The following is a 25315-nucleotide window of genomic DNA, read 5'->3' as shown; positions in this document are numbered from 1 at the left end:
TGGGTTTATTTTGTAAAAATATATATTAGGGGGTATGTACACACTAACATAGAAATATTTCATGCCATGAAAGGATGCAAAGAGATTTAGAAAAAATACACACTTAGGTCTACATAATTACACAATTACCGAATAAATTGTGAAAATAATACTATGCTTAGGTCCTTTATAAGAAATATATTATACTTGAATAGGACCATAATATATATTTATTTATTTATTTTTAGTTTTTTAACCTAACCTGATGACTAGCTCCATGAAGATTTTTTAGAAAATATGGAAAAGAGTCCTAACACACACACGCCTATGTACAATGCAGGAGCAATCTTAGGCATCGTGCTAAGGTGTTTGTGTTGTGTGAAGTGGCTCATTAAAAAAAAAAATTGAGAGCCAAGAAATGGCTATCAGTTCTTCAAGAGATGGGATGGAGAAAGCTACACATGCTACATACACTCAATGTTTCATGCTTGTTGTTTTTGAAGTTTAGGGATCGCATTTGCACATTGAAGGATATCACTGACTTTTATGTGCTTTCAAAAACTTGTCACATTTGTCACACAAACAGTCCACATACTACTATAATGAACACAAAAGGTGTGTCAAAAGATTTCTTCACTTGTAGAAGTACAACGCATTATGGTAGACATACTTCATAAAGAAAAACGAAAAAAATGAAGGAGTAGCCTACACTTGCTATCCACACTTTGAGGTTTTGAGTAGCCGGCATGGTTGGACGCAGAGAACTGGGCGGGGATTGCACGAGAGACACAAGACAATCCTGACAGATTTCAGCAGCAGAGAGATGCAGCCAGAGCACGTTTGGAGTCTACTATAGCGTCACATCTTGGGAGTGGAGGCTACCACACACTTCGACATAAGTTTGTAAGTATTATACATATGCTTTAAATTGTTGAAATTATGTACGTTATTTGAAGATTTATCTCATGATTAAACCATAATTTTGCAAGAAGTTTCTGTGAGGCGCCTTCCGACACGCCGAGAGGAGAAGTATGGGTACCAACATGGACTTGTGGCCCTTTTGACCCAGCTGCTAGGAGAAGGAGGGAGAGGACGTCGACTGGGAGGCATTACCATGAGGGTCTTCTTGATACAGTCTCACTCACTCATCTTGATACAGTCTTCTTGGTATAGTCTTTTTTTGTAGTTGTGGTCTTCTTGATATAGTCTTACTCAATGATTGTATACACTACAGCTTCACGCTTATGTTTAGGGTTTTGCATTCCGTTTGCGATTATGATTGTGGTATGACAATTAGGTTATGGTTATGGTTTTTCAATTATGGTATGGCACGGAGGTTATGGTTATGGTATGACACAAAGGTTTTGGTCATGATTTGGGAATCAAGTTAAGAACTGTTGGCATAAAAAAGAAACACAGACACAGGCACAAATGTGAGCACAACAGCCATGTACTTGGTTCAGCAAAGCCAAGGTTTTGTTCGACAACAAAGCACCCTCCAAGAAGTTAAAAAGTGAAATTCTCAGTAACAATTTCAAGGATTGTCCTTGCCTAAAGAAAATATAGTTGTTTGGGGACAAGAAGCCATGGTAAGCATCCATATGACAAAACACCAACAGCTCCATTGACTATTATGATTTTCAATATATTTTGTGTCCTCAGCCTACATTTACGTGCATTTTAAGCCACCATTAAGATATATGCACACAACTCAGAGAGACATGGCCAACAAGCATCCAAGCCTCATTCATACAATTACATAAATCATGTATAGATGTGTATTTTATAAATGAGAGTACGGATATACTAGACTTTGGCATGTTGATCGAGTTGTTTACCTCGCTTGTACTCAAAATTGCCAGCAACCAAATGAGCTTGGCAAGCAAGTGAAGGGCGCATCATTATTAGACCGTGCAAGGACGGCACTGATGGCTTTGCTAGTAGCTCCCCAGTCCGTCCTCCCATACTGCAGAGGTCACTCAGGCAAAAGCAACATAGGATATGTAATTGCAACATGAAGGCCATTCCTTATAGTAATCCTTTTCCCAACCCTTTGGCAAAGCCTGCTTTGATTCCCCGCTTCTTGATAGATTGCACAACATCTGAATAGAATTGAAAATATTTTTCTCTTTAAAATAAGAGTGCATTGTCCTCATTTGTGCAATACCCTGCAAGAGATATATATGTACATTGAATCACCAGGCGGGCAGGGGAACACATCCTTGATGCACGCACAAGCGTAATAAAGGATCTAACCTCAAAAGCCATTTTGTTGCTCGTGATTATGTACCTTGGTTTCTAGCAGCAATTCCGATCATCACATAGAAACAAAATCCTCTAGCCAGCACAATGACTGGCAGCAGGCCAAAGTGATCAGAGATGACTGCCACACGGAGAGAAAGGCAAGCACCATACCGCACACAAATTGACCCATGTGATGGTACAAGTTCCCTGTCAGTAGAAAAAAAACACAAAAATCACAAGCACCCTCAATGAGTTTGAAAAAAAAAAAACACTTGTACAAAAGAACTAAGAAGCTAAAAAAATGAACCTTAGATCGCAATCGGCTCTTGGGCAAGATTGGTATCACTTGGAAAGCCATCTACAACCTCATCGGTAGATATATTGATGTTAAAAAACGCTCACGTCTTGCGAAAGTATCTCTTTCACATAGCGAATCCTTAATCATGCAGCTTGTTTTCTCCGGTGAACATCCACAGTGAACATCCATAGTGAGACCTCTACACTACATAGTAGAATGTCTATATTTCTTTTTCAAATAAATTGTACTCGTGACGTTCTATCGTAATTATCCAAATGCTAAGTGCGAATGAGAACGTAGGCTTACCAGTCTATCCAGTCCCAAACAACACCAAGATCAGGTAGAATAATAGAGTGCATACTGCAAATAATCACCAAGAAGAAATGTTTCAGTCAAGGGGATGGATATAACATCACTTCATGTCATCGATACTAAAGACAATGTAAACTTTGAATCATTAAATCAAGCTCTTTGCTTAAACAATCTTCAATGAAGCCATTCAAAGAAAATCGTAGAAACAAACACATAATTGGAAAGTCGAGCCTTCTAATGACATTCCTTTGCGCTGTTGTTGTTAATTCTAACAGAAGAAATAGTAGGAAGCCAAAGCTATTACTTACCTTGCAAACCTGCTTGGCCATGCAATCTGAGTCTGAAAAGTTTCAGATAAAGTCCATGAGCTTGTCGAGGAAAAGACGAAACATGGGCATGGTTGCGCCATGCACTAAAATGTCAAAGCCACCAACTAGCATAGTTATTGCATCCACCCAGTCCTCTGCCCAGATAGCTTATGGAAGGACACTGCTAGCCGTAGCACAAAGGCAGCCTGCATTTCAAAGCTCTCAGGTCTCTGGATTTCTTCTCTATCTACCTCTATCATAGAGGAGCAAGAAGAACTCTCTCTCTCTCTCTCTCTCTCTCTCTCTCTCTCTCTCTCTCTCTCTCTCTCTCTCTCTCTCTCTCTCTCTCTCTCTCTCTCTCTCTCTCTCTCTCTCTCTCTCTCTCTCTCTCTCTCTCTCTCTCTCTCTCTCTCTCTCTCTCTCTCTCTCTCTGTATTGTTTTTATTTGCGGTCCCATAGGTCATATCTGACCTCCGTGGATGATAATTCAATCTATCTATCTATCTATCTCTCTCTCTCTCTCTCTCTCTCTCTCTCTCTCTCTCTCTCTCTCTCTCTCTCTCTCTCTCTCTCTCTCTCTCTCTCTCTCTCTCTCTCTCTCTCATAACAGGTCTTGAGTTCAACTCCTCGTCGGTTAGATCTTTAAGGTCTATGGGGATAGTTTCCTACGACGTTAAAAATCTCTTCTTCTTCTTCTTCTTCTCTCTCTCTCTCTCTCTCTCTCTCTCTCTCTCTCTCTTGATGCTAACCCTGAGTAACTATACAAGATATTGTTACAAAAAATTTTGTCTTGCTTTTTCCATTGTGTACTTTGCTGCTTCAACATAACGCAGACTCTAGTCATTGATAAATCATAAAAAACCTCCAAAACAATATGAGAGCAATGTATGTATAAGAAACACCTAAAATCTGTGTCAAACAAAAAGGTAGTGATAAAAAAAGTCAGTTGTTACTTGTATTTTTCCATTATTCTCCTGGCCTCCTCTAGTGTCAAATCTAGATTTCTACCATTGGAGGAATTCCCACCTCCACAGTCGTCATCATCTTTGTTCAAAGAATAGAAGAGATAGTAGCCAACACCACCAATAGCCAGTATAAACAAAGCAATTGAGAACAAGGACTGCAGCAGATACAAGGACCCCACAATGCCAAGGATTGCTACTCCTGTTTGCGCCACAGGCCTTGGCACCAACTCCTGCATTTACAAGGTACCAGCTTTGTTCTTGCATCTAATGCATCTCTGATAGTTTTAACTGAAATTGCAAATGCTTTGCATAAGTTGGGAGATTTTTGAGCAACAATCCAAAGAGAAGGAAGCGATGTTCGTCTTGAGGACTGCTTGCATTGAGAAGACTTCCAAGCTCCTCTCTGTAATGAAATTGGTGACGACAAAGAACAGGATGGTATGATTTCACAAAAGCTTGCCACAGTCAGATCCCCCTCAAACACGTGGCAGTTCCTTGCTTGCCAAATATGGTGCAAGAAGTAGTACCTGATTATTTGAGTGCAGACAAGAAGAGCAGGACTTCCCAACCTGTTACTATCAAAGAACACATCATTCTTGAAGAACTTAATTTGCCATATCCTTTGAATCCACTTGCATCTTCTCCCAGCCATGCCCCTGATTTTCTGGCATCCCATGAAAAGGTGGGCTAGGTCTTCACTAGCTATTCTGCACCCCGAGAAAACGATCGGACCCGATGCTTCTTTCTTGTATCTTTACGCCCGTCAGCAGAGCAGCCCACATCACTTTCCATAGAATTATCTTCATATACTGAAGCCACCTTGGCTTCCAGATGTTCTCTATGACTCCCTCCCACCGTTTTTATGTCGAGTGCCTCTTCCATAGTTTGTTGAGGGGGCTACACCAATTAGCCTCGTGCATTATATGCATGGTAAATGCCTTTAGAGTGTCGTTTCCAAAAGAGGCTACTCCTGGGCCATCTCCAAGCGTCCCATTCAAAGTTGGATTCACAAATTGGCATCACCACCTTATCAAGCTCTTTCATCACCCTGTAGACTAGTAAGATCTCAAAGCCATTCAGTTGAAATTGGATGGCTAAAGAGTGAGCAGTTTTCCAGCACTTCCTATTGCCATCCCAGAATTGCTCTAGTTGAACGAGCCCCTTATTATTCACATTCTTGGCCATTTCTATCCAATAGGGGCTTTGTGGCGGCCCCAATATTTTAGAGAGCCAAGGGGACTAGTGAAAAATGGAGTTCTTAAAGCATCTGGTTACTTCCCCCCATTCCAAAACCTCAGCTATAGTTTTGCACTTCCTCATCAACTCCCCTGAGAGTCCACCAGATCTAAGATAATACCACTTCGCGACGAGAAGTTTGTCGTGCATCACAACCCCCTTTCACTTTCCCCCTTTCGATCCCAGTTTTATTGCATCAAGCATTTCCTTGGTCATGATAGCCCAAGCTTGGTTCTGTTTAGCCAGTGAGACCATAAATTTGGCACAAAAGGCCTCAGCATGGGATACAGGGTTAAGAATGCCCAACCCTTCTTGATCTACCGGGCAAGCAACTACCTCCCATCTAGCCCATTGCCATGGCCGGGAGGTTTTTGTGTTGTTCTTCCAAAGAAACCTCTTCATTCACGACAAGAGGTTGTGTCCTCTTGTGACGCTGTTAGCGACGGAAATACACTGGGTTTTTATAACCCCCGGCGTCGCTAAAACTGTCGCTAATAGCGTCGCTACGAGAGCGTCGCTATATGCGACACTATATAGAGACGCTCATAGTGACGTTTACACAGAAGTCTATAGCGACGCTCATAGCGACGCTACAGAGCCATAAATAGCGACGGTTATAGCGACGCCCGAGAGATTTTTTTTTTGGTGACAGGGCATTGAATGCCCTGCCACCCATCAACCATATTGTACTTGATTCACTTTTTGAAAAACGTGCAAGGGTAGATAATAGACCCAAAATAGTCACCCACAAGACGCATTGTTTGCAAAATTGACAAGCATAAAATTGACAATTGTACACATCATAGGCAAAATGAATTGATTGGCAAATGTAATAATGACAATTGTACAACATCATAGGCATAAAGAATTGATTGGCAAAATGAACTGCTGTGACAAATGTAATAATATACATGGTTCAAAAAGAAGTATAAAATCCGTCTCATGATACATAAGCTATGAGAAACCCTAAACTAATGCTATCTAGCTATGGCTAAACTGACGTCGTCTAGTCAGATGTCTCATCACGTCCAAGCGGCGTATCTGTCGAATTCTGCAAAAAAAGACAATAAGACAGCTTTCAGTAAGTATAAACTTATAACGACATTTATAAAACAATACAAAAAATAGAAAAGAGTAAACCCTAATACTAACCATGCCACCGCGAGAACTGAGAATGTACATCAGGGCGTTTAAGCCCTTCCTGCCTGCGTACTTGCGCTCGTACGGTGTGGGATCACGTCCTGTCATCGACCACTGTCAAAACATACAAAGATTTCATTATGTTAGAATTAAAAAACTCATAAACCCTAAACTATCGAACATAAAGAGCAATGCAAAAACACTTACAAAATCGGCCTCAAATGAAGACGCACCTGAATGGTTAGCATGGTAGTAGGAAAATGTTTCTCAAACATGCACACAAGCTCCGCAGCATTTAGTTTGGCGAATGGTATGGATTCTACGTTGATCTCCTTTTGTGAGATCCATTGCACCAGCTTGCAAGTTTGTAGATTGTGTTACGGATGTCGAGAGACAAACATCCCTCAATGGCAACCGGTAAAATAAACTGTAAAGTATGTGCAGCAATGATATTAAAGTCCACATTTTATGCAATGATATTAAAGTCCACTATGAACGTACCTGACACATTTTATGCCAATCGTGTGACTTCAAACCGGTAAGATTTCCTTCTTTAGTAAAACACGTTCGGAGCGAGTGCATTACGCCAGTGGGGGTCCGCAAAGATCGAATGGTCTCTTTTACTTTGCGTTCTTGGGCTCCTGTGAAAATCCATGGTGCTTTAGGGAGTTTTATCGATCCATCAGACGTTGTTTGCGGCCAATATTGCTCCATACGATCCACATTTCTAAGGTCAACTCTGGCTCCCAAAGTATCTTTCTTGCCGGTCAGATGGTCCCATAGTAGATTACCCACATTCTTGAATATGTGCATTGGATCGAGCAAGTGATTGATCCTGAGTCGGGGCCAGTATGGTAACTCGTACCATAGAGATAGTCTCTTCATCCCTGGAGGCAATGCGTCATCGCACATCTCCTTCTGCTCTAACCATGCTTGTGCAGACATCCTTGGTGGCTCTCTTCCCAAAAAGCCATCGTGTAACACATGATTCTCTGGAAGATACGCTTGATGACCTTCGTAGATTTGCTTCTTCAGCGCGGGCGACCTACGTGCATTCAGTCTAGGTCCACATGTGACACATGCTCTGTATCCGCTTGTTTGAAGCCCTGCATGTATACACATGATAATAGATCAACTATGGGAAAAAACAAGATTTACAGTGTCTGAGTGAGGAGTGTCAATAGATCACCTGAGCATTCTGTTAGCCCGGGATAGTCATGCATGGTCCACATTAGAATGCCTCTGATAAAAGCATTCCGTCGTCCTGTGTGCCGGCTCATATCCAACACCTCTATGCCAATCCACAATTGTTGTAGCTCTTCCAATAGTGGACGAAGATACACATCCATATTCTCCACTTTATATCGCCCTGGCACAATCAAGCTTAGCCATAGGTGCCCCTTCTTCGTAGTCAACCATGGGGGAATGTTGTAGTTGACGATGACAACGGACCATACACTGTAAGATGTTGATCTTTGACCAAATGGATTTACGCCATCCATAGCCAGGCCTAAGCGCAAATTTCAAGCTTCCCTGGCAAAATCCGACCATGTTCCATCTATATGTTTCCAGGCTACGCAATCTGCAGGAATTCGTAGCACACCATCCGAAGATTTATTCTGCTCATGCCATGATGCTAGGGCAGCCATGGACTTACATTCGAAGAAATGCTTGATGCGAGGAAGCAGAGGAAAATGTCGCAAAACCTTTTGTGGAATTTTTGTCCCGTGGAGATCTACTCGATATCTTTCGGAATCACATTTCGGACACTTCTCCATGTCTATGTATTCCCCTCTGAAAAGAATGCAGTCTGTAGGACAAGCGTGGATAGAATTGTAATCCATTCCCAAGTTTCGAAAAATCTTTCTTGCTTCATCTCGGGAATCTGGCATCACATTGTCAGCTAGTAGTATGTGCTCTTTAAGCAATCTACACAACATAAAAATACGATACAGTCGTGTAAAAATCTATCAGATCATTATACATTTAGAGTTTTATTAAAGTAAACTAATTGTAATAGATCACCTGAAAAGCGCTGTGACGCTAGTGTCACTCCATCCAAACTTTGCCTGCATGTTGAGAAGAACTAGGAGTGCTTTCAATCTAGACGTGCTCCATTATACAATGGCGTATCGGCTTCACTTTTCATATCATCATAGATAAGCCTTTCTGAATCCATGATCGTCTCGATCATTTCATCAATCTCGGGCTCAAACATTGCCTCGTTGGGAATGTGCTCTGCATGATCATCCCCCGAGCTGTCAGAGGCTACATCTTGTGGCTTCACATATGCTGCTTGACCAAAGCGCCTGCGAACACGTCTATTGGGTTGCAAGATTGCTGCTTGTTGGCCAGCGTCAGAGTCCGACGAGTTATAATTAGCAACAACTCGATCTATAATAGATGGATCGAACTTGCCAAATTCGCGAACGTGCTACAAAGAAACACGTCTTGTCCGTCGCACATCATGCTTGCATTGATTACAAGGACATAAGACCCTCGTTGAGAGATAGGTGTTTCGGTTGGACGGTCCCACATCCTCGTCACTACTCATAATGAGGATAAAAATCTTATAACCTGGACAACAAATTTAATATTCTATTGGCATTCTTCGTCTTATCTCTCTCTCTCTCTCTCTCTCTCTCTCTCTCTCTCTCTCTCTCTCTCTCTCTCTCTCTCTCTCTCTCTCTCTCTCTCTCTCTCTCTACCTCACATTCTCTAGTCATGTCCAATCCCCGCACACCTCGGTCTAGAGGTGCACGGAGATCAGAACCACCGGGTTATAATCTCGTCTTTATTGGTCAATACCTATATTTGTGGGTACAAGAAATCTACAGACCCACGTCTACATGATACTGCATGTAGTGGACAAAACCCCTTTGCCTCTTCTCTAGCTGTAGCACTTCACAGCATCTTAACATCTTTTCACAGTAGATCTTTTCACTGTTCGTCTAACTCTAAACCCTAAACCATAAGTAATTCTTGCGTGGACTCGATCTAACGTAAATAAGCGTAAATCTAACTAAAAATAAACCTAAATCTAATTTAACTTTAGTCTACATCTAACCTAATCTTTAACGTCTTTTGGGATAGTTTCCTACGACGTTAAAACTCTCTTCTTCTTGTGTGTGTGTGTGTGTGTGTGTGTGTGTGTGTGGGTAAACCTAAATAAACCTAAGTCTAATCTAATATAACATAAATCTAAATCTAACGTAAATTATGTTATATTAAAAACAAAGAACTAAACTAACAGGGATTATAAGAACCTTAAAACTGATTTAACACATAATTTTTCACATAACTCGGCAAGAGTTGGCATTCTCATCACTAAAGATGTGAGAGTTAACTTCCGGCGGTGACGCTGCCTCATCTCCATCCACATCTGACAACAGAAATTGGCCCTTTGGACCGTTCTTGCTCTTGTTACTAACTTTGAAGTTGCTGTTGAATGACTAGAGGTTGTCTAGATGGTCATTGTCAGGGATGTAGTGACTCTTGCCGCCCTGAAGATCCACCTTCTTCCCTATCTTCTGAAGACATTTCACCAATACTTTTGGATCGACGGACCCACCATGAGTGAAGGCAGCAATATCCTATATTCCATTGAGGGCTTTCTTCACCCGCTTCATGCAGGCATCGCAGTCTATGGAGACCTAAATCTAATCTAATATAACGAAAATCTAAATCTAGCATAAATAAACGTAAATCTAACTAAAAATAAACCTAAATCTAATTTAATTTAACTTAAATAAACCTAAATCTAATTTAACGTAAGTCTACATCTAACCTAATCTTTAACGTCTTTTAGGATAGTTTCCTACGACGTTATAACTCTCTTCTTCTTGTGTGTGTGCGCGTGTGTGGATGTGTGTGCCAATAAAAAGAGATAAATGGTATAACCTTTCTATCACCCATGCCAAGTAAGATAGATTGGTTATGCCATTTCCCTCTTGAATAATAGGTCTTGAGTTCAACTCCTCGTCGGCTAGATCTTTAGGTCTTTTAATTTTAATTAGTTTCCTACGACGTTAAATTAGTTTCTCTCTCTTTCTCTCTCAATGTGTGTGCGTTTTTTTGTTTATGCATGTTTTCTCTCTCTTTTCCTCTCTCAATGTTCGGTTTTTTTGTTTATGCATGTTCTCTCTCTCTTTTCCTCTCTCAATGTGTGCGTTTTTTGTTTATGCATGGTCTCTCTCTCTTTTCCTCTCTCAATGTGTGTGTGCATTCTTTGTTTATGTATGTGTGTGTGCGTTTTTGTTTATGTTTGTACTCTTTCTCTCTCTCTCTCTCTCTCTCTCTCTCTCTCTCTCAAAAACACTATGTGTGTGTGTGTGTGTGTGTGTGTGTGTGAGAGAGAGAGAGAGAGAGAGAGAGAGAGGGAGAGAGAAAGAAGGGAAGGGAACATGAGAGTGAGGAGAGGGAAGGAGCATACCTCGCTCTCCTTCCTCTCCTCGTGTGTGTGTGTGTGTGTGTGTGTGTGTGTGTGTGTGTGTGTGTGGAGAAGAAAGAGAGAGAGAGAGAGAGAGAGAGAGAGAGACAGAGAGGGAGAGCGTTACCTGCTCCTTGCTTCAGGGCGCCGAAAAACTCAGATCTGAGATTTGAGTTTTTGGGCGCTCTCTGTTATTTTTTTAAGCCCAGCCGACGTCGCTATGAGCGTCGCTGTGTGAGCGTCACTAATATGAATAGCCTCTTGTAGTGATTGGTTTTAAGAATTCTTTCCAGTTACACTTAGCCATCTTGAGCACGGGACTAAGGAAAGCAATATACGGGATGATAAAAGCATTAATAACTCTAATCCGGCTTTGAAAGGGGAGGAGAACAAACTCCCATCTTCTCATTTTTTAGCTTATTTTTTCAAGGACCCATTGAAATATTTGACTGTGGGTTACGTCCATCCCTACAAGGGCTCCTAAGTGTCTAAATACACTCCCTTTTGAGACAATCTCTCATGTCTAAACTGCATGGTCAGAAGAGTAGTTCTCCGACAGGGAGATTACTCTTGACTTATCTATATTGCACTTGGATCCCGAGGCCATGGAAAATGTTTGCACAATCTCCAGAGTTCTCATGACAAATTGAGGGCACGCCTTCAAGAATAGGAGCGCACTATGTAACCATGTTAATGTGTAACCAAAACTATGCATGAGAATCTCTCTATCTATGGATCTTATACTACTAAACAAGCCCTCTATGCACAAAAGCCAAAGTAATCATATATTACTCTTTCTATGGTGTTTGTATAGTCGACTTGACCGCCTCCATAATATATATACAAATTGTAGATATTGAATCTTTTGAAAAAAAAAACTGTTACGAGTTTCCTTTGGAGTTTAAAATAAATAGGCCTCATATTTAGTAGATTCTCACTAGAATTTTAAGGCTTTCAAAACCAAACAAAACTTAAATCTCTATAAAGATACATTGCAAAAATAAATTTATAATGAGTTCACTTATCCACGTATCAAACCATAATCTTTTTAGCCACTTGTTTTTTATTTAACAAGTGATAAAATCACAAGGCTTGCAATATAAATATTGAAATTGCACACCATCTCATTTGTCATAGAAATCTATATGCAAGCCCTGATTGTGTAAGTGGCTTAGAACCCTTCATCTAAATTGTATCAACATTGAATAGCTTTACTCCAATCCAGAGAAGAGAAGACAAACTGGACCTTTTCTCCCTGCCAAGATGCCATGCATCACCTCCCATAGCCCTGAACTGAGAATCTTAATGCCAATGCCACTATTTTTGAGCTTCGAGCTCTGCATGATAGAAAATACGGTTTGAATGCCAGCTTTGAGTAGCTTGATCATAAACTTTACAAATATCATAAGTCATGATGTAGCTACACACCATAATGCAGAACCTTAGTAAACAGACACAGACATGCGAATACACTCTGCTTCCTTGAGCTCCAGATGACTACAAAACTCATGAAAATGATTCAACATATTTATCAAAAAGATTACTGTTCCGATTGCAGAATTTCATTCAATTACGTTTTAATCAAGACAAACCTACAAAACATGATCATTAACTCAATCAGCCAAAAGGCAGGGTTGCAAATGCCTACAGAGAAACGGTGGCCCCAATTGCCACAGAGTTGCACAGCTTCGAAAGCAATGCACAAAGAAATCTGGGTTAAAATTGGAAGGGCAATCGCATGGTGTAAAAAAGTCGGGAAGGTCAACGGGCTGGAGCGCCAAAAAATCGTCAAGCCGTGCGGCAGGAGAGTGAAAAAGTGACCAAGGTTATGAGAAGAGAAGTATGGTGTGTGTGTGTGTGTGTGTGTGTGTGAGAGAGAGAGAGAGAGAGAGAGAGAGAGAGCTTTTAACTAGGTTGCAAACATTGTCAAGCCACTCGTGCACAGCTACACATATTAGCTAAAATTAGGGAGACTATTGCATGTACTGTTAGAGCTGGGTCGCACCATGGGTTAGTAGGGTGAGTGTTTACTAAACAGATGTATGTCCATGTTTTCCTGCACGAATATAGAAGACCCCAAGTAACCCTACTAACACTTTGAAAAAGGAGGGGAATAAGCTATCTTTTAGGTAGTGAAAGGCTCTCCTCAAAAAGAGGCTTGCCTTCTCCAATCAAATACTTCCCATGATCTCCTTAAAAATAGAAACATCAACTCTTTTCATCTACTCCTATGGGTGCGACCTTGTGCAATGCGTTACCCTTCTTGCCCCCACTAATCCATGGTGCAACCCGGCTCTTACTACTCCCTCCGTCCCTCCTCGAGAACTCTCTTAAATGAGGGTCCCATTCCAAGAGCTACTCCTTACCCACGCTAAATTTCTACCATTGTTGCTTGCTCTGGTGCCTGCACATAAGCGTATGAACCCCGGATCGCTTTCGTTCCCATCCACACACTGCACACTAGAAGCTCTGGCATCCATAGCTCTAATACACAGAACTTGCTTGCTATCTCTCACATGTCATCCATAAGCAACATGGTCTGCTTTTCCACACAGAGCTTCCATGTCTTGCCTGAAGAAACCCTGTAGGGCAGGAACACATACACACACAAGCAAGCACGTTAGCTCCTCAGAGGTCTTGAATTAGGAGGCTCTCTCTCTCTCTCTCTCTCTCTCTCTCTCACACACACACACACACACACACACACACACACACACACACACACAACAAAACCGGCATGCAGCTTACTCACATTCCTGGCGGGCATTCTTGCATAAGGGATTTTGCTGAGGGGAACCAGAATAGATCTGGCGAGCTATGTGTGTGTGTGTGTGTGTGTGTGTGTGTGTGTGAGAGAGAGAGAGAGAGAGAGAGAGAGAGAGAGAGAGAGAGAGAGAGAGAGACCGAGATTTGGTTCTTCCACGATATGGGGCAGTGGGGACACAGGTGTAGCTCAAGTACTCCTTGCTTGCAACCATCAAAGACATGCCTCTACTTCCAGCACATGAAAGAGAGAAGAGAGAGAGAGAGACATGCGTGAGCTAGAACATTACAGAACTCTATAGAGCGAGAAGAGAGAGTCCGTGGGAGGCTTGAACTAGAAAGGGGGAAGATGGTTTTGCTTAAATCCCAACCTCCTTCATCCTCTGCCCTTCGCTCAGACCACATCACTTTCTGATTCCAATTTTTAACGATTTTTTTGAAAGAAAGCAACAAAATTGTGTCACTTGCCGATCGTGACATTCTTCCTCTTAGCATGAGCACAACGAGTGCAGCCAGCTAGCCAAAACGAATCCTACAGGGGCGAGAGCCTACGTGTGCCTCCCCCTTTTTTCCTGGCAACTGGCTGGCTGGCCGGTGTAGCCCACGTCCCACCTGTTCCAGCCATAGCCAACGTCTGCCTCCCACCCAATCAGAGCGACGCTTTTCACAAAAAAGCACTTTTGGAGGGTTGGCCGAAGCAATTGTGATCAAGAATGACAGCCAATAGTGGAAGATTCCTGAGAATCCTATTGTGGCTGGAGACTAGCGGCCCGACACGTTGTGCCAGGGCTATCTGGTAGCGATGCCGCAACCTCAATTTTGATGGTGGGAGCAACAGATCTCTCTCTCTCTCTCTCTCTCTCTCTCTCTCTCTCTCTCTCTCTCTCTCTCTCTCTCTCTCCCCTCAGTATGACGGTTTATCCTCCCTCGGGCACCTGTGGCACCATCTACCTCTTTGCCTCCCTGTGGCTGGCATCGTACGGCTTTTCTCATCTGGCTCACAGCTCCTAGCTCGCCACCTCGTTCCATGCCACGTGAAACAAGCCCTCGATATTATTACGACAATAGAGTAAATAATAGAGTAGTGTAGATATTTTGAAGATCTCATTCACCGAAAAAAAACTCCATTGATTGCTTTTCCCAAGATCCAAGCAATAAAACAAATGATAACTAATTTATGCACCAATCAAAAAGTAAGATTTTTTTATTGAAAAATATATTTCTTGAATAACCTCCTGGCTCTTCTTTTTCATTAGCAATGGAATGAAAAGGTGGTGAAAGAACTACTCAAAATGCAAAAGGTGATGGATTTGTGGAGCCACTAGACCTAAGTCTTTATCATTTTTGGCCTGCCCAAAGGGCAAAGGCTATAGAGATCACTTCTCTTTTTGCTGACTAAAATATTTTTTATTTATTTTATGTTCATTTTGTGGTTTTTTATCAAGCACCGCTTTGTGGCATGATTAAAGTGACTGGAAATGTGGCCACTATGCGCACAAAATGGGTATCCTAGGTGGTTGGTAGGAGTAGGGATATGGATTGCATCAGTGTAGCATTTTAATTGGCTTGTGATGATTTTTGGAGGGATGGGTCTAGGTTTTCGAAGAGCGCATTTCTTTCTCGTCTGCAACCACAGTGGCAGAGGGATTGTGAGAGCTCGACAGGATTGCTTGGGTGTGCATCCTTGTGCAGACCCCTTCAAGGCAGTGATGACCAGAGCGTGACCCGTTCAAGGCTGAGCGTTTGCAAGCTCAGCAAGGTGCAGCGCCATACCTCTCTCTCTCTCTCTCTCTCTCTCTCTCTCTCTCTCTCTCTCTCGCTCTCTCTCTCTCTCGTTGTGCCTTGACATTTGGGTCTTTTCATGTATCAAGTACGAGGCATTCTTCAAGAGGTATCTCATGGGCTGCCCAACTGCGGTCTCCATGGATCCTCAGCTCTCCAAGCTCTCATGCTAGCCAATAAGCGAAGTCTCTTGCAAACACACAACTGTCGTGAGTTGATACTGCTCGCGAGCTTGACAGTTTGAGCGTGACCTCGAATTCGGTGCAGAAGCTGCATGTGGATACAATGCAAGAGCACATCTTGGCATGGTTGATGTGCAGATATATTGCAGAGGTAGCTGCATTTATTTTTCCTTATATGTGCTATATTTCTAGCTTGCCTTGCTTTTTATTACTTGTATTTTCTGTATCTAGCTTCGGATTGCAAGTATCGAGGTGGGTTTGCTGGTATGCAGCCGTAAGCAGTTGGTTGAGAGGGGCTGGGATGCAGTGCAAGGTATCGAGGTGGGTTTGCTGGGATGCACCCATAAGCAGTTTACTGACAGGGGCTGGGACGCAATGCAAGCATTATCACTTGGAGATTAGTTTTACTAATTATTGGCTTCAGATAATGTCGAGGTTTCGGGTATGGACTGGGGCCGGATAGCCTTGGCTATGCTTCATGTCGTTTTCTATATTTATTAGTTGGTGTGGATTGGAATCGATAAGGGGTCCGATAGTTTGATCGTGACGCAAGGAGAAGCTTTGTCTGTTCTTAGTGTTGAAACTGTTTAGAGTATAGTCGATTTCGGTGTTTATTCATGTTGTCTGTGATAACATCTTTCTGATTTGACTTTGCAGATCCGCTAATGACTCCTTCTATGGAGTACCTACACACATATCTATAGATTGTAGGCCCTCGTTTTGGCTATTTGTACAACCCTAACACCTTTTCAATTCTTGTTTGTGGCTGCCGAACAAGCCCAAGGCCTCTCCTTGTATGCACCAGTTGATGTTCACTGATGAGGCTAATATCTAGGACTGTTTCTCTTTAAGCTGAGTGAGGAAAAGACTTTTGAGTGCCCTAGAATGTTTTGCTACTTTCATCTGCTCAGGTTCGCAAGGCACATCTTGGAACAGTGTACTTTGCTTTTTATACTCCCGTGATAGCATCCTTGATGCTTGAGATTGGTTATGTTTTTTTATATTATTCACTCTTTCCGGTAATGTGAGAATTAGCACCCTTGTGTTTCCATCCCCTGTTGTCTTGTGCTTAAGGTGAGTGTTTTGTATGTAGTATTTGTCAAGTTCTTTGTGTCCTTAAGTATTTCTGTTATGCCTCTACAGGCAAACCAATAGAGCCTTTTATTTGCGACTTGCTCTCAGTTTATTGGGGATTTGCTGTGATGTCTACTCATTTGCTATTCATATCTAGATGAATAGAGATGAAATAAAAAAAAGAATGAGCATTAAAACGAATGGTATACTCATCTACTGGATAAGCTGTGATGATGAGTATATGCCCAACTATGGATTCACATCCTTTATGTTGTTGGGTGTTCTGTTATGAGCTTATGGGAGAGGGAAAGACAAATGTCAAGGCGGAATTTAATTGCACTGGTGGATTATTCTATTTAATAATCTCTTTAAATCCTGTTTTGTTGCTAATTTATGATAAAATCTTTTGTAAAATAGTCTCTTTAGTCATCATTTTCCATTAAATATTTATCAAAATTAAGAAGATATTATTGTACGCAAACTTAATTTCAATATAATAAAGAAAGAAGATTTATATTATTTTTGAGAAACATATTCTACCCTTATTAAAAATATTAGAAAGTTGTTTTGCACTAGGTGTTTTTATGGAGTCGAGATGTTTTAATATTTAAAATAATAAGTCCAAATTGAATTTTTTTTAAAAGCTGTTGATAATATTAAAATCTTAGGAAAAAAACAAGTCGCCCATGATAAATGCATCATCCTAGTAGATAATTGTTAACAATAAATTATGCTTTTTTATTCCGATTTATTGTGAGATGATCAACTCACTCTTTTAAAAGCAGAAAAATTAGTACTACTTACACTTTCATTGCTACCAAGCCATGTTACAGTCACCCTCAAAAAATGTGCATTTTACTTTAGAGTCGGAAAAGGTATCTTCTCATTTATGAGAAGATATTGCATCATCTTATTGCAATCCTCTGCCTTGGTTTCTATGCTGAACGTGAGGCATTGGCTCTCATCATAGAAACACATGTCACTGCATTTGCTTTCCATTGCTTCTCTCATAGATCCTGGGTAAAAGCATGTTAACCTGCCGCGCTTTTTGTGCTAGTTAGCAGTTTCAAGTTAGTACATATTCGAAAAGTTGGGCGTCCGGTAAATTTTTTACAAATAATATCAAAATTTGTTGGAGGTTGTACATTTGGATTCCTTGTTTCAAGTGCTTTCTATTGATATATCATATGTCATAGATCTTGGAGATGTAGCTCAAGTTATTGTACTAGTTAGCATATGTCAAAATTGTGCTAGTTAGCATTGTCCGGGACATGAAAAAGCATGACAAGTTAACATGCTTTCACCCTCCTATATAAACATCTATCTCTAGCACAATATACATATGCTATTCCTGAAGCCTAAGGTCTTCTTGCTCTTAGTTGCTTGCTATTCTAGTATATACCTAATGGTGAATACATTGTTAACAAGCAGTTACTTAAGCTTTGATTACCTTGAGCATGTGATTCGAGCATTGACATGAGCATATGTTTGTAGATGCAAGTTTTGATGATGTACTGTATGAGCCCGAGCGTGTCAAAGCACTTTCGTTGCGTAAAGAGCTTCTTGAGAGTACGAAGTGTAATACTTGATTTTTCACTTTTGGCTCGAAACCTCAATCAGTCCCTTGATTCTTCCTCGCATAGCAAAAAACTTAGCCCTGAAGGAAAGTTGAATAAAGCCCCTTCTTCAGCCATAAAAAAGGCATTGCTCGCAGTCTGAGGTAAGCCTTGCTGTTTTCTCTTGATTCGATAGAGTTTATTACTTACACCAATGGTTGTTTTAAGGTAAAGCGTCGAGGTGCTTGGCAAATACCTCATTCTCGTCACCGTTGATAAAGAATATAAATGGAGCGCAAGACTAATGCTGAATCTTTCATTTGACAGCTAGCCATAACCCCCGTCCTAAGAAACTTAGCTATCTCCAAGTTGTTGGATATTGACAATTTTAGATTTCCTATCTTCCAAGTGCTCTGTATAGTACTTATAAAATACCCAAGTCTAACTTTGGTACATGCATGCAGACCTCCTTAACAAAGAATCATATTGTGATGTTTGTTGTGATTGAGATATATCTCTGAGTTTATCGAGGCCTTCACTATCCACGATTACGTGCGCATCGAGGGGGCATGCGTAGAAAGGGATGTTTCAAAAGACGGTACCTGCTAGTGGGCTTTGTATGCAGATCCAATCACTTTGGTTGTGAAGGCAGAGCCTTTCAAATGCTACTTGTATCTTTATCTAGAGCAAAAGATCAAATAGCTATTGGCCCAAAGTTATAATGCAAACGAGTTGGTGCTGTCAGTTGCATTCATTGTTGTAAAAAAAAAGCATGCAACTAGAAGTGATGGCACTCCCAGTTTTCGATTGATTATTGTTGATGACCCGTCAACAATCGATCAAGCTAGTGTAAGTTTTTTGCAGCCTTTAGAGTAGTAGTGCGTATTTCGTTTCTCAAGTTTGTGTTTATGGCAGCTTCTCTTTGTTCCAACACGGCGCTTCGACTATCAACTTATGGTCAAAGAGACCAAAGAAAAGGGATTCTACACGTGTGTTGCTCGTATCATCAATGTCTTCAAGCACCTATTGAACACTCTAAGTGTCGTCGATGCTACAATCTTGTGTCCACTACCTCCTTCATTGGCTAATGTCTTCCAAGAATACTTGCATAAATAAGTCTCGAATGTAGGTTTTGGGAAGAAGGTAAATATTTTGATTGTATATCAATTAAAAATCGCTATAATTCTCTTTGATGAATGTGAAGTTGATAGGTGTTTGGAAATTTGGAGATTGCAAGTGTGAACCGCTTGGATGTGGAGTATCTTGTGGCACGTATAAAGGTTTGAATGTTAGTTGTCAAGCTAGCAACCCATTTTGCTACTCTTGTGGAAGACAATCTACAATCAATAAGCAACCAGTGCTACTTGCCAAATGATATCCTCAAGACGGAGAGGTTGGTGTTATCGTACAAGGTGCTGTAGTCGATCTTGTGCTGACATTCTCTCATCCATTTTTGCATCTCTTTGAGAAAAGCTAGGTGGAGTTAAAATCTTCGCTCTTGCACTTTAAGAAGGCTGGTTGGTTCACTATTGACAAATCGTATCATGTCACTGCTTTCAAAGGTAATTAGTTGTGTTCTTCATTGTTAGACTACTTTTTGTAGAATGGCAAGCAATCTTATTTTGTGGGAAGAAAGTAAAAGATTGTACCTTGATCCCATATTTATATGTATTTTTTCGAACAACAAAGATGTTTTGCTAGGCTTACTTACCTATTTGACTTGGGCCTGTCATTGCAATCTCTTGAGTCTAAAGAAGTTGATGTTATTGTGGAGCAAATAACATTAAGAAATGAAGAATTTTGAAAATCTGGGTGCAGCCTTGGTTTATAAGTCTTCAACCGTCCTCTTTTGATCAACAAGAATTTATAATCTCTCTTTTGTCTAGTCGTCAATCCTCAATGATATTGAGGGATAATTTTCATTGTGTGTAAACTTTACTTTTACCAAGGTGAGATTATTTGTGAAACTCTCCTTTGCTGCCCATGATTGTCCATTTTCATCCACTTTTCCATCTTTGGTTGTGCTGAGCTTGCATGGTGAATTTTTATAGTTTCCTGCCGGTTTTGATCGTGCTAAACGTAGACGATGTGTATGGACTAAAGCGGCTACCTTATCTCTAGCCACTCTTGTCAACACCCATTGTTGTTCAGTAAGTTGCATCTATCTTCTTGAGTCTATACCCCAACACCTTTACCTTGAAGCAAGTCACAACCAAAATTTACAATATATCCAAGTCTTCTCGAATACATGAAAGAATCTCTACAGTTTCATCTAGTAAAACTTCACAATATGGAAAGATCATCGAGGATACCCCTTCTTTTGATTGTTCATGTGGTTCACTTATTTTTCGTCAAAGTTTGCATGGCATGTCAAAGGTGGTTATTGCTTCTCAAGAAACTAAAATTAGTTGTGGTGGTTGAGGATAAGGTGCTTCGAGTGTGTCGCCTGTGCGAGGTCGCATTGAAGAAACAAGAAGAACCACTATTTTGCATGAGAAGAGAGATGGATTTTAGTGTCAAAATATCTAGTGTAGAAAGGTTGAATTCAGTAGAGAGTCGTTTTGTATCTTTGCACATATTATTCGCACACATTCGAGAACTCAACTTTGAAGGTCAATTTGGTTTGTGCGGAAGCATTGTGAATGTAATGGCACACTTGTCAAGAGTACAAAGAATGTTGCCACGGTCTTGTGAATGGCGAAGATGGAATTCTAAAACTTGTGGAAAGTAGAGTTAACTGTCCTATTGCATGGATATAGTTTTTTGATTCCTCAATAGGCTCCAAACAATGACATGTGAACCAACACCTTAATACAATTCTCATTGGCCCTCAGTGGACACCAATTTTTCAAACAACAAAAGAATTTCAAGTTGGTAAAAATGCATTGAACACTGTCTTCCGAACTCAATTTCCAATACAAACAACCAATGCACGCACTATCCATAGGTCACAAGGCTTGACAATGAGCATAGTAGCCTTTGATTTGATTCAACATCTGTAAAACTCACATGGATTGGTTTACACAGCTCTTTCCCGCATCAAAGATCCATCAAACCTCCACATTCTCAAACAGATTCATCTAGCTCAAATCAAAGTCGTCAAAATTGTGCTTGATGAGCTTGACCACTTCAACAATGATGCCAAATGGGAGTATTTGACAAAATTTTGATTCGCATACAAACGCATGCATCATATCATTCAATCATTGAACATCGTTTCTAGTCACAAATATCTCAAACATATCAAAAACGATTTGAATTTTACAAGTTCTGACATTCTGAGCCTCCAAGAAACAAAGCAAAAAAATCCTTCCAATGATCTTGCACCAAAGTTTCATCATGTCTATCACCACAGCAAAATAGGTGTTTTAATCTACTACAAGCCTAGCATCAAGCTCCACTTTGCAAAAACATAGCTAGCTCCAGGGATAGAAATCATTCAATTTATATTAGCCATTCATAAACACCTTGATTGGGAAATTATATGCATCTACAAATCACTAAACACATCTTCAACCGCATTGGTAACACAACTCTATACCTTGCTACAACAATCCCATCCTACACGAATGAGTGTCATCATGGGAGACTTTAATGTAGACAATGAGCCCACAAACAATCAATATCGTTACTTGGAAGAGAAGCTCCAGGCACATGGCTACACACAACAAATTCATGATGTAACCACTGTGTACAACTCAAAGCTCGATCATGTTTGGATTAAAAACCCCCAACATCATTCATTGCAGGCACACGGTTTTGTTTCTGGTTTGATCATTCATTCACACATCTAATCATTCCTAAATGATTCTTATACCTCCCTCCCTCCCTCCCTCTCTCCCTTCCTTCATCCCTACCTTCCCTCATCTTCTCCATGTTTCCATATTCTATGCCTTCCTTTATCCTAAGAAGATGCAACTTTGGTACTCTTCAATCCGACATTCTATAATATAATCTGCAAATCACTTTCTCAATCGATCAATGTGACTTCCATCCTTGTAGATTTTGTGTTCTTCATGTTCTTAACTCGTTTCATATATTGGCAGGCCTTGTGATTTGTCACTTGTTAACCTGCTTTCAAGTTTCAACGTTTCATTCTTTCAAAAGCAGTCCAACATTCTTTCCTTCATAAATGAGCATTCATTTCATATTTCAAAATTCAAGATATGTCCATCATTAGATCTACACACTCTTCATTTAAATGAGTGCCCACTATCTTATTTCAACCAATCAACATTTTTGATCTATCAAAAAATGCTTGAAAATATAACTTAACTTTTTTTCTATTTTAGTCAGCAAAAAGAGAAGGCATCACTATAGCCTTTGTCTGTTGGGTAGACCAAAACGACAACCATTCTGTGTGGGGGGGGAGAGAGAGAGAGAGATAAGGGGGGGGAGTGAGAGAGAGAAAAAACCTCGCTTTCATATCGAAATTAAAAAACTATTTGTTAGTCTTTTATATGCTTTGCATGCTTGAAAAGATTCTATTTGTTAGAGATGTCACACAAATCCCTAAATTAACTGTTCAATCATTGGTTTTAGTAGAATATCAAATTCCTTTGGTACATATTACCATCCCAGAGTTAAATATTCCTTTTTTGCTCTAATTATGCATTAAATTGAAAAAGTCCCTATTTAGTAAATGACCAATCTCTGATCATGCAAACACGAAGTTCTTTCTTCCTCCTTCAGAAACAAAATTAAAATTTCTAGTTAAGAAAACCAATTAGGTGTAAGCTCATAGGACCGATAAAGAATTGGTATTATAAAGAAATCGTATTATAAAGAATTGGTATTATGGCATCACAAAACCATATGAAAAGTCTGATCATCCCTGGCCATAATTCCATTTGTATCATCTGCAAACTGCTGCAAGCAAGGTCCTTGTCTGCCCCAGGTATTTTAATTCCTTTGAGAGTCCCTTTATCCATTGCATCTTGCACAAGCCATCCCAATGCATCTTGCCGATAGCTACGAGCTAGCTGCTACTCCCCTCCATGCATGAGCCGTTGAGCTAGCGACTGCAGCCTTTAGTGTCCATCTCCTCTCTCTCTCTCTCTCTCTCTCTCTCTCTCTCTCTCTCTTTGGGGAGCGAGTGCACATCCTTCCAAGTGCATGCTACGCGGGTCTGTATTGAAAACAAATTTGAGGTACGAGCGAGCCATCCCTCCTGGGCTGATGATAACTATCGGGGTGCTAGCCACCGTGGCAAGCCCCCCTCTGTCCAGCATGGCAAGGTCCTTTCCATCGTGGCAACAGCTTTCCAGCGTGGCAACGGTTGGAGCTCCTGCTTTGCCGGCGCTGACATCGGCTAAGCCTTGGAGATCCCTCGCTGAAATATCCTAAGCTCACCTCTGAAATTTCTCTTGCCTTCGCTCTCTCGTTCTCTCCCTTCACGCTCTCACACACAGGGATAGGTGGGTGCGTTGACTGAGCAATTTCGGCTTATTTCATAGCTCGCTCTCTTTCTCTCTCTCTCTCTCTCTCCCTCTTTTGATGTGCCCAGATTCCCATCCTTCAGCTAGAGCAAACTCGACGAAGCCCGACGAAATCCACACTGCAGTGCAAATTCAATCGAAGACACAATCTTTGGCTTAGAAGGTTGACGTGCAGAAATTGAGGCTCGAAATAAGGTCCAATAAGAGGTGAATTCATGACGTTCATGTTTATGGAGCCGTTTATGGGTGTGGCGATTACTTTCAAGGACTGTTTATTGATATGTATTAAGGACTGTTTATTGATATGTGTTAACTGTAAACTTTACTTTTATTTGAATGTGAGTCCTGTTCACAACTTTTCAAGTCTAAACATTTATTTTTATTTAAAATCATGCTTGTCTTAAATGACTTTAAATCACAGTCATTGTAAGCTAATACAATGCGCAGATATAGCGCTATATTTCATGGAAAGATGCAACAAAATACACGAAGTTGAACTTGATAATGTTGAGTCTATTTCCAAGACAAAATAGGGACATTTTCGCTTCTATTCCCCGAACTGTTCTAGGTTTTTCACGCATCTCAAGTGTCAGATTAGCTTGATTGCAATTGGACATGCTAGTTTAGGATCCCTACAAGTCGACTAGATTTTGTTACAATTGTCTCGTTTGCGTACTCTTTCTCAAAATGTTGCAGACTGCTCATACATGCACTAATGCACACGCTCGCATTCTACCTCACATTGATGTTTAGTGCTCTTACTTTCAATAACTTGCTTTCTTCATGTCTCACACACACATATACCCAAACATAAATACATAGTGGGAATGTACATCATCTTGGATCCTTTTATTTTGTTTTCTCAATATTTGGGTGGAATTTCTCTTGCGTACGACCATGTCCCATTTTACAATCAAAGGCTCTGTGCGATGGCATTCTATTCCTATGGGAAGCATGGAGAAGCCCATAGACTTGATCACACCGCCCTCATTAGGTGGCTTACACCACCCGATTTACCTTTGCACCCCAACCCCTGACAAGGCAAGCCATGTGCCAAAAGATTCAGAGACATCTAAGGTGGTGCACAACAAAATTGAAATCATGGAGTCAAACACCATGACTGAAGAAAAAGAGACTTGGGCGACAATGCAAGGAGAAGTTCAGATATCAAATGATAAGCCTACAAAGGTACATGTTACTACACGTACTTGATCAATTCAAGTTTAACAATCTAACATAGTATATGCATGATAAATGTGTTTTGCAGGGTCGAAGGAAACCTGACGATCTGACCAAGCACAACATAGATTCCCTCAGGCGGTCGGCACGCTTGATTGCCAAAAAGAGTGGAGAGAATGTTCAGGATCACGTCCTCAGGCGTTCAAAACGCTTGCTTGCAAGCAAAAACGTTTATGCTTAGGATGTATGGTTAGGTCTAGAGCTTTCAAATATGTGTGTCAGTTTAAACTTTGAATAATGCAACATCTGCATTTCATTTTGTTGTCCATGGTGTCCCCTACAATCCTCTCTCTCTCTCTCTCTCTCTCTCTCTCTCTCACACACACACACACACACACACACACACACACACACACACACACACACACAC

At 40.8% G+C, this 25315-nt stretch overlaps 2 protein-coding genes across 2 annotated transcripts; one reads left to right on the top strand and one right to left on the bottom strand.

Moving 5' to 3' along the window:
- Positions 1 to 3885: 3885 nt before the first annotated feature.
- On the bottom strand, positions 3886 to 14703 carry LOC147463628 (uncharacterized). Its single transcript, XM_086496987.1, is given in 4 exon segments — positions 3886 to 3958; positions 4095 to 4345; positions 4348 to 4604; positions 14610 to 14703. Coding segments are annotated over 4 exon segments (675 nt in total).
- Positions 14704 to 23446: 8743 nt separating this feature from the next.
- Positions 23447 to 25126, top strand: LOC147463627 (uncharacterized). Its single transcript, XM_086496977.1, has 4 exons — positions 23447 to 23545; positions 23882 to 23913; positions 24600 to 24894; positions 24974 to 25126. The coding sequence occupies exons 1-4, from the start codon at positions 23447 to 23449 to the stop codon at positions 25124 to 25126; spliced, it is 579 nt and encodes a 192-aa protein (XP_086353103.1).
- Positions 25127 to 25315: the final 189 nt, after the last annotated feature.

This window comes from Adiantum capillus-veneris, chromosome 2 (genome assembly GCF_014529385.1).
Source record: "Adiantum capillus-veneris isolate H3 chromosome 2, ASM1452938v2, whole genome shotgun sequence".
Taxonomy (NCBI): domain Eukaryota; kingdom Viridiplantae; phylum Streptophyta; class Polypodiopsida; order Polypodiales; family Pteridaceae; genus Adiantum; species Adiantum capillus-veneris.
This window is presented reverse-complemented; position numbering and strand designations above follow the sequence as displayed.

What these genes read in the sequence shown, in the direction of transcription:
- LOC147463627 (XM_086496977.1), top strand. Translation starts at nt 23,447, where the DNA reads ATGATAACTATCGGGGTGCTAGCCACCGTGGCAAGCCCCCCTCTGTCC. An exon ending in AGCTTTCCAGCGTGGCAACG is followed by an intron (nt 23,546 to 23,881) that starts GTTGGAGCTCCT and finishes GTTGACGTGCAG; the next exon opens with AAATTGAGGCTCGAAATAAG. An exon ending in GAAATAAGGTCCAATAAGAG is followed by an intron (nt 23,914 to 24,599) that starts GTGAATTCATGA and finishes TCTCTTGCGTAC; the next exon opens with GACCATGTCCCATTTTACAA.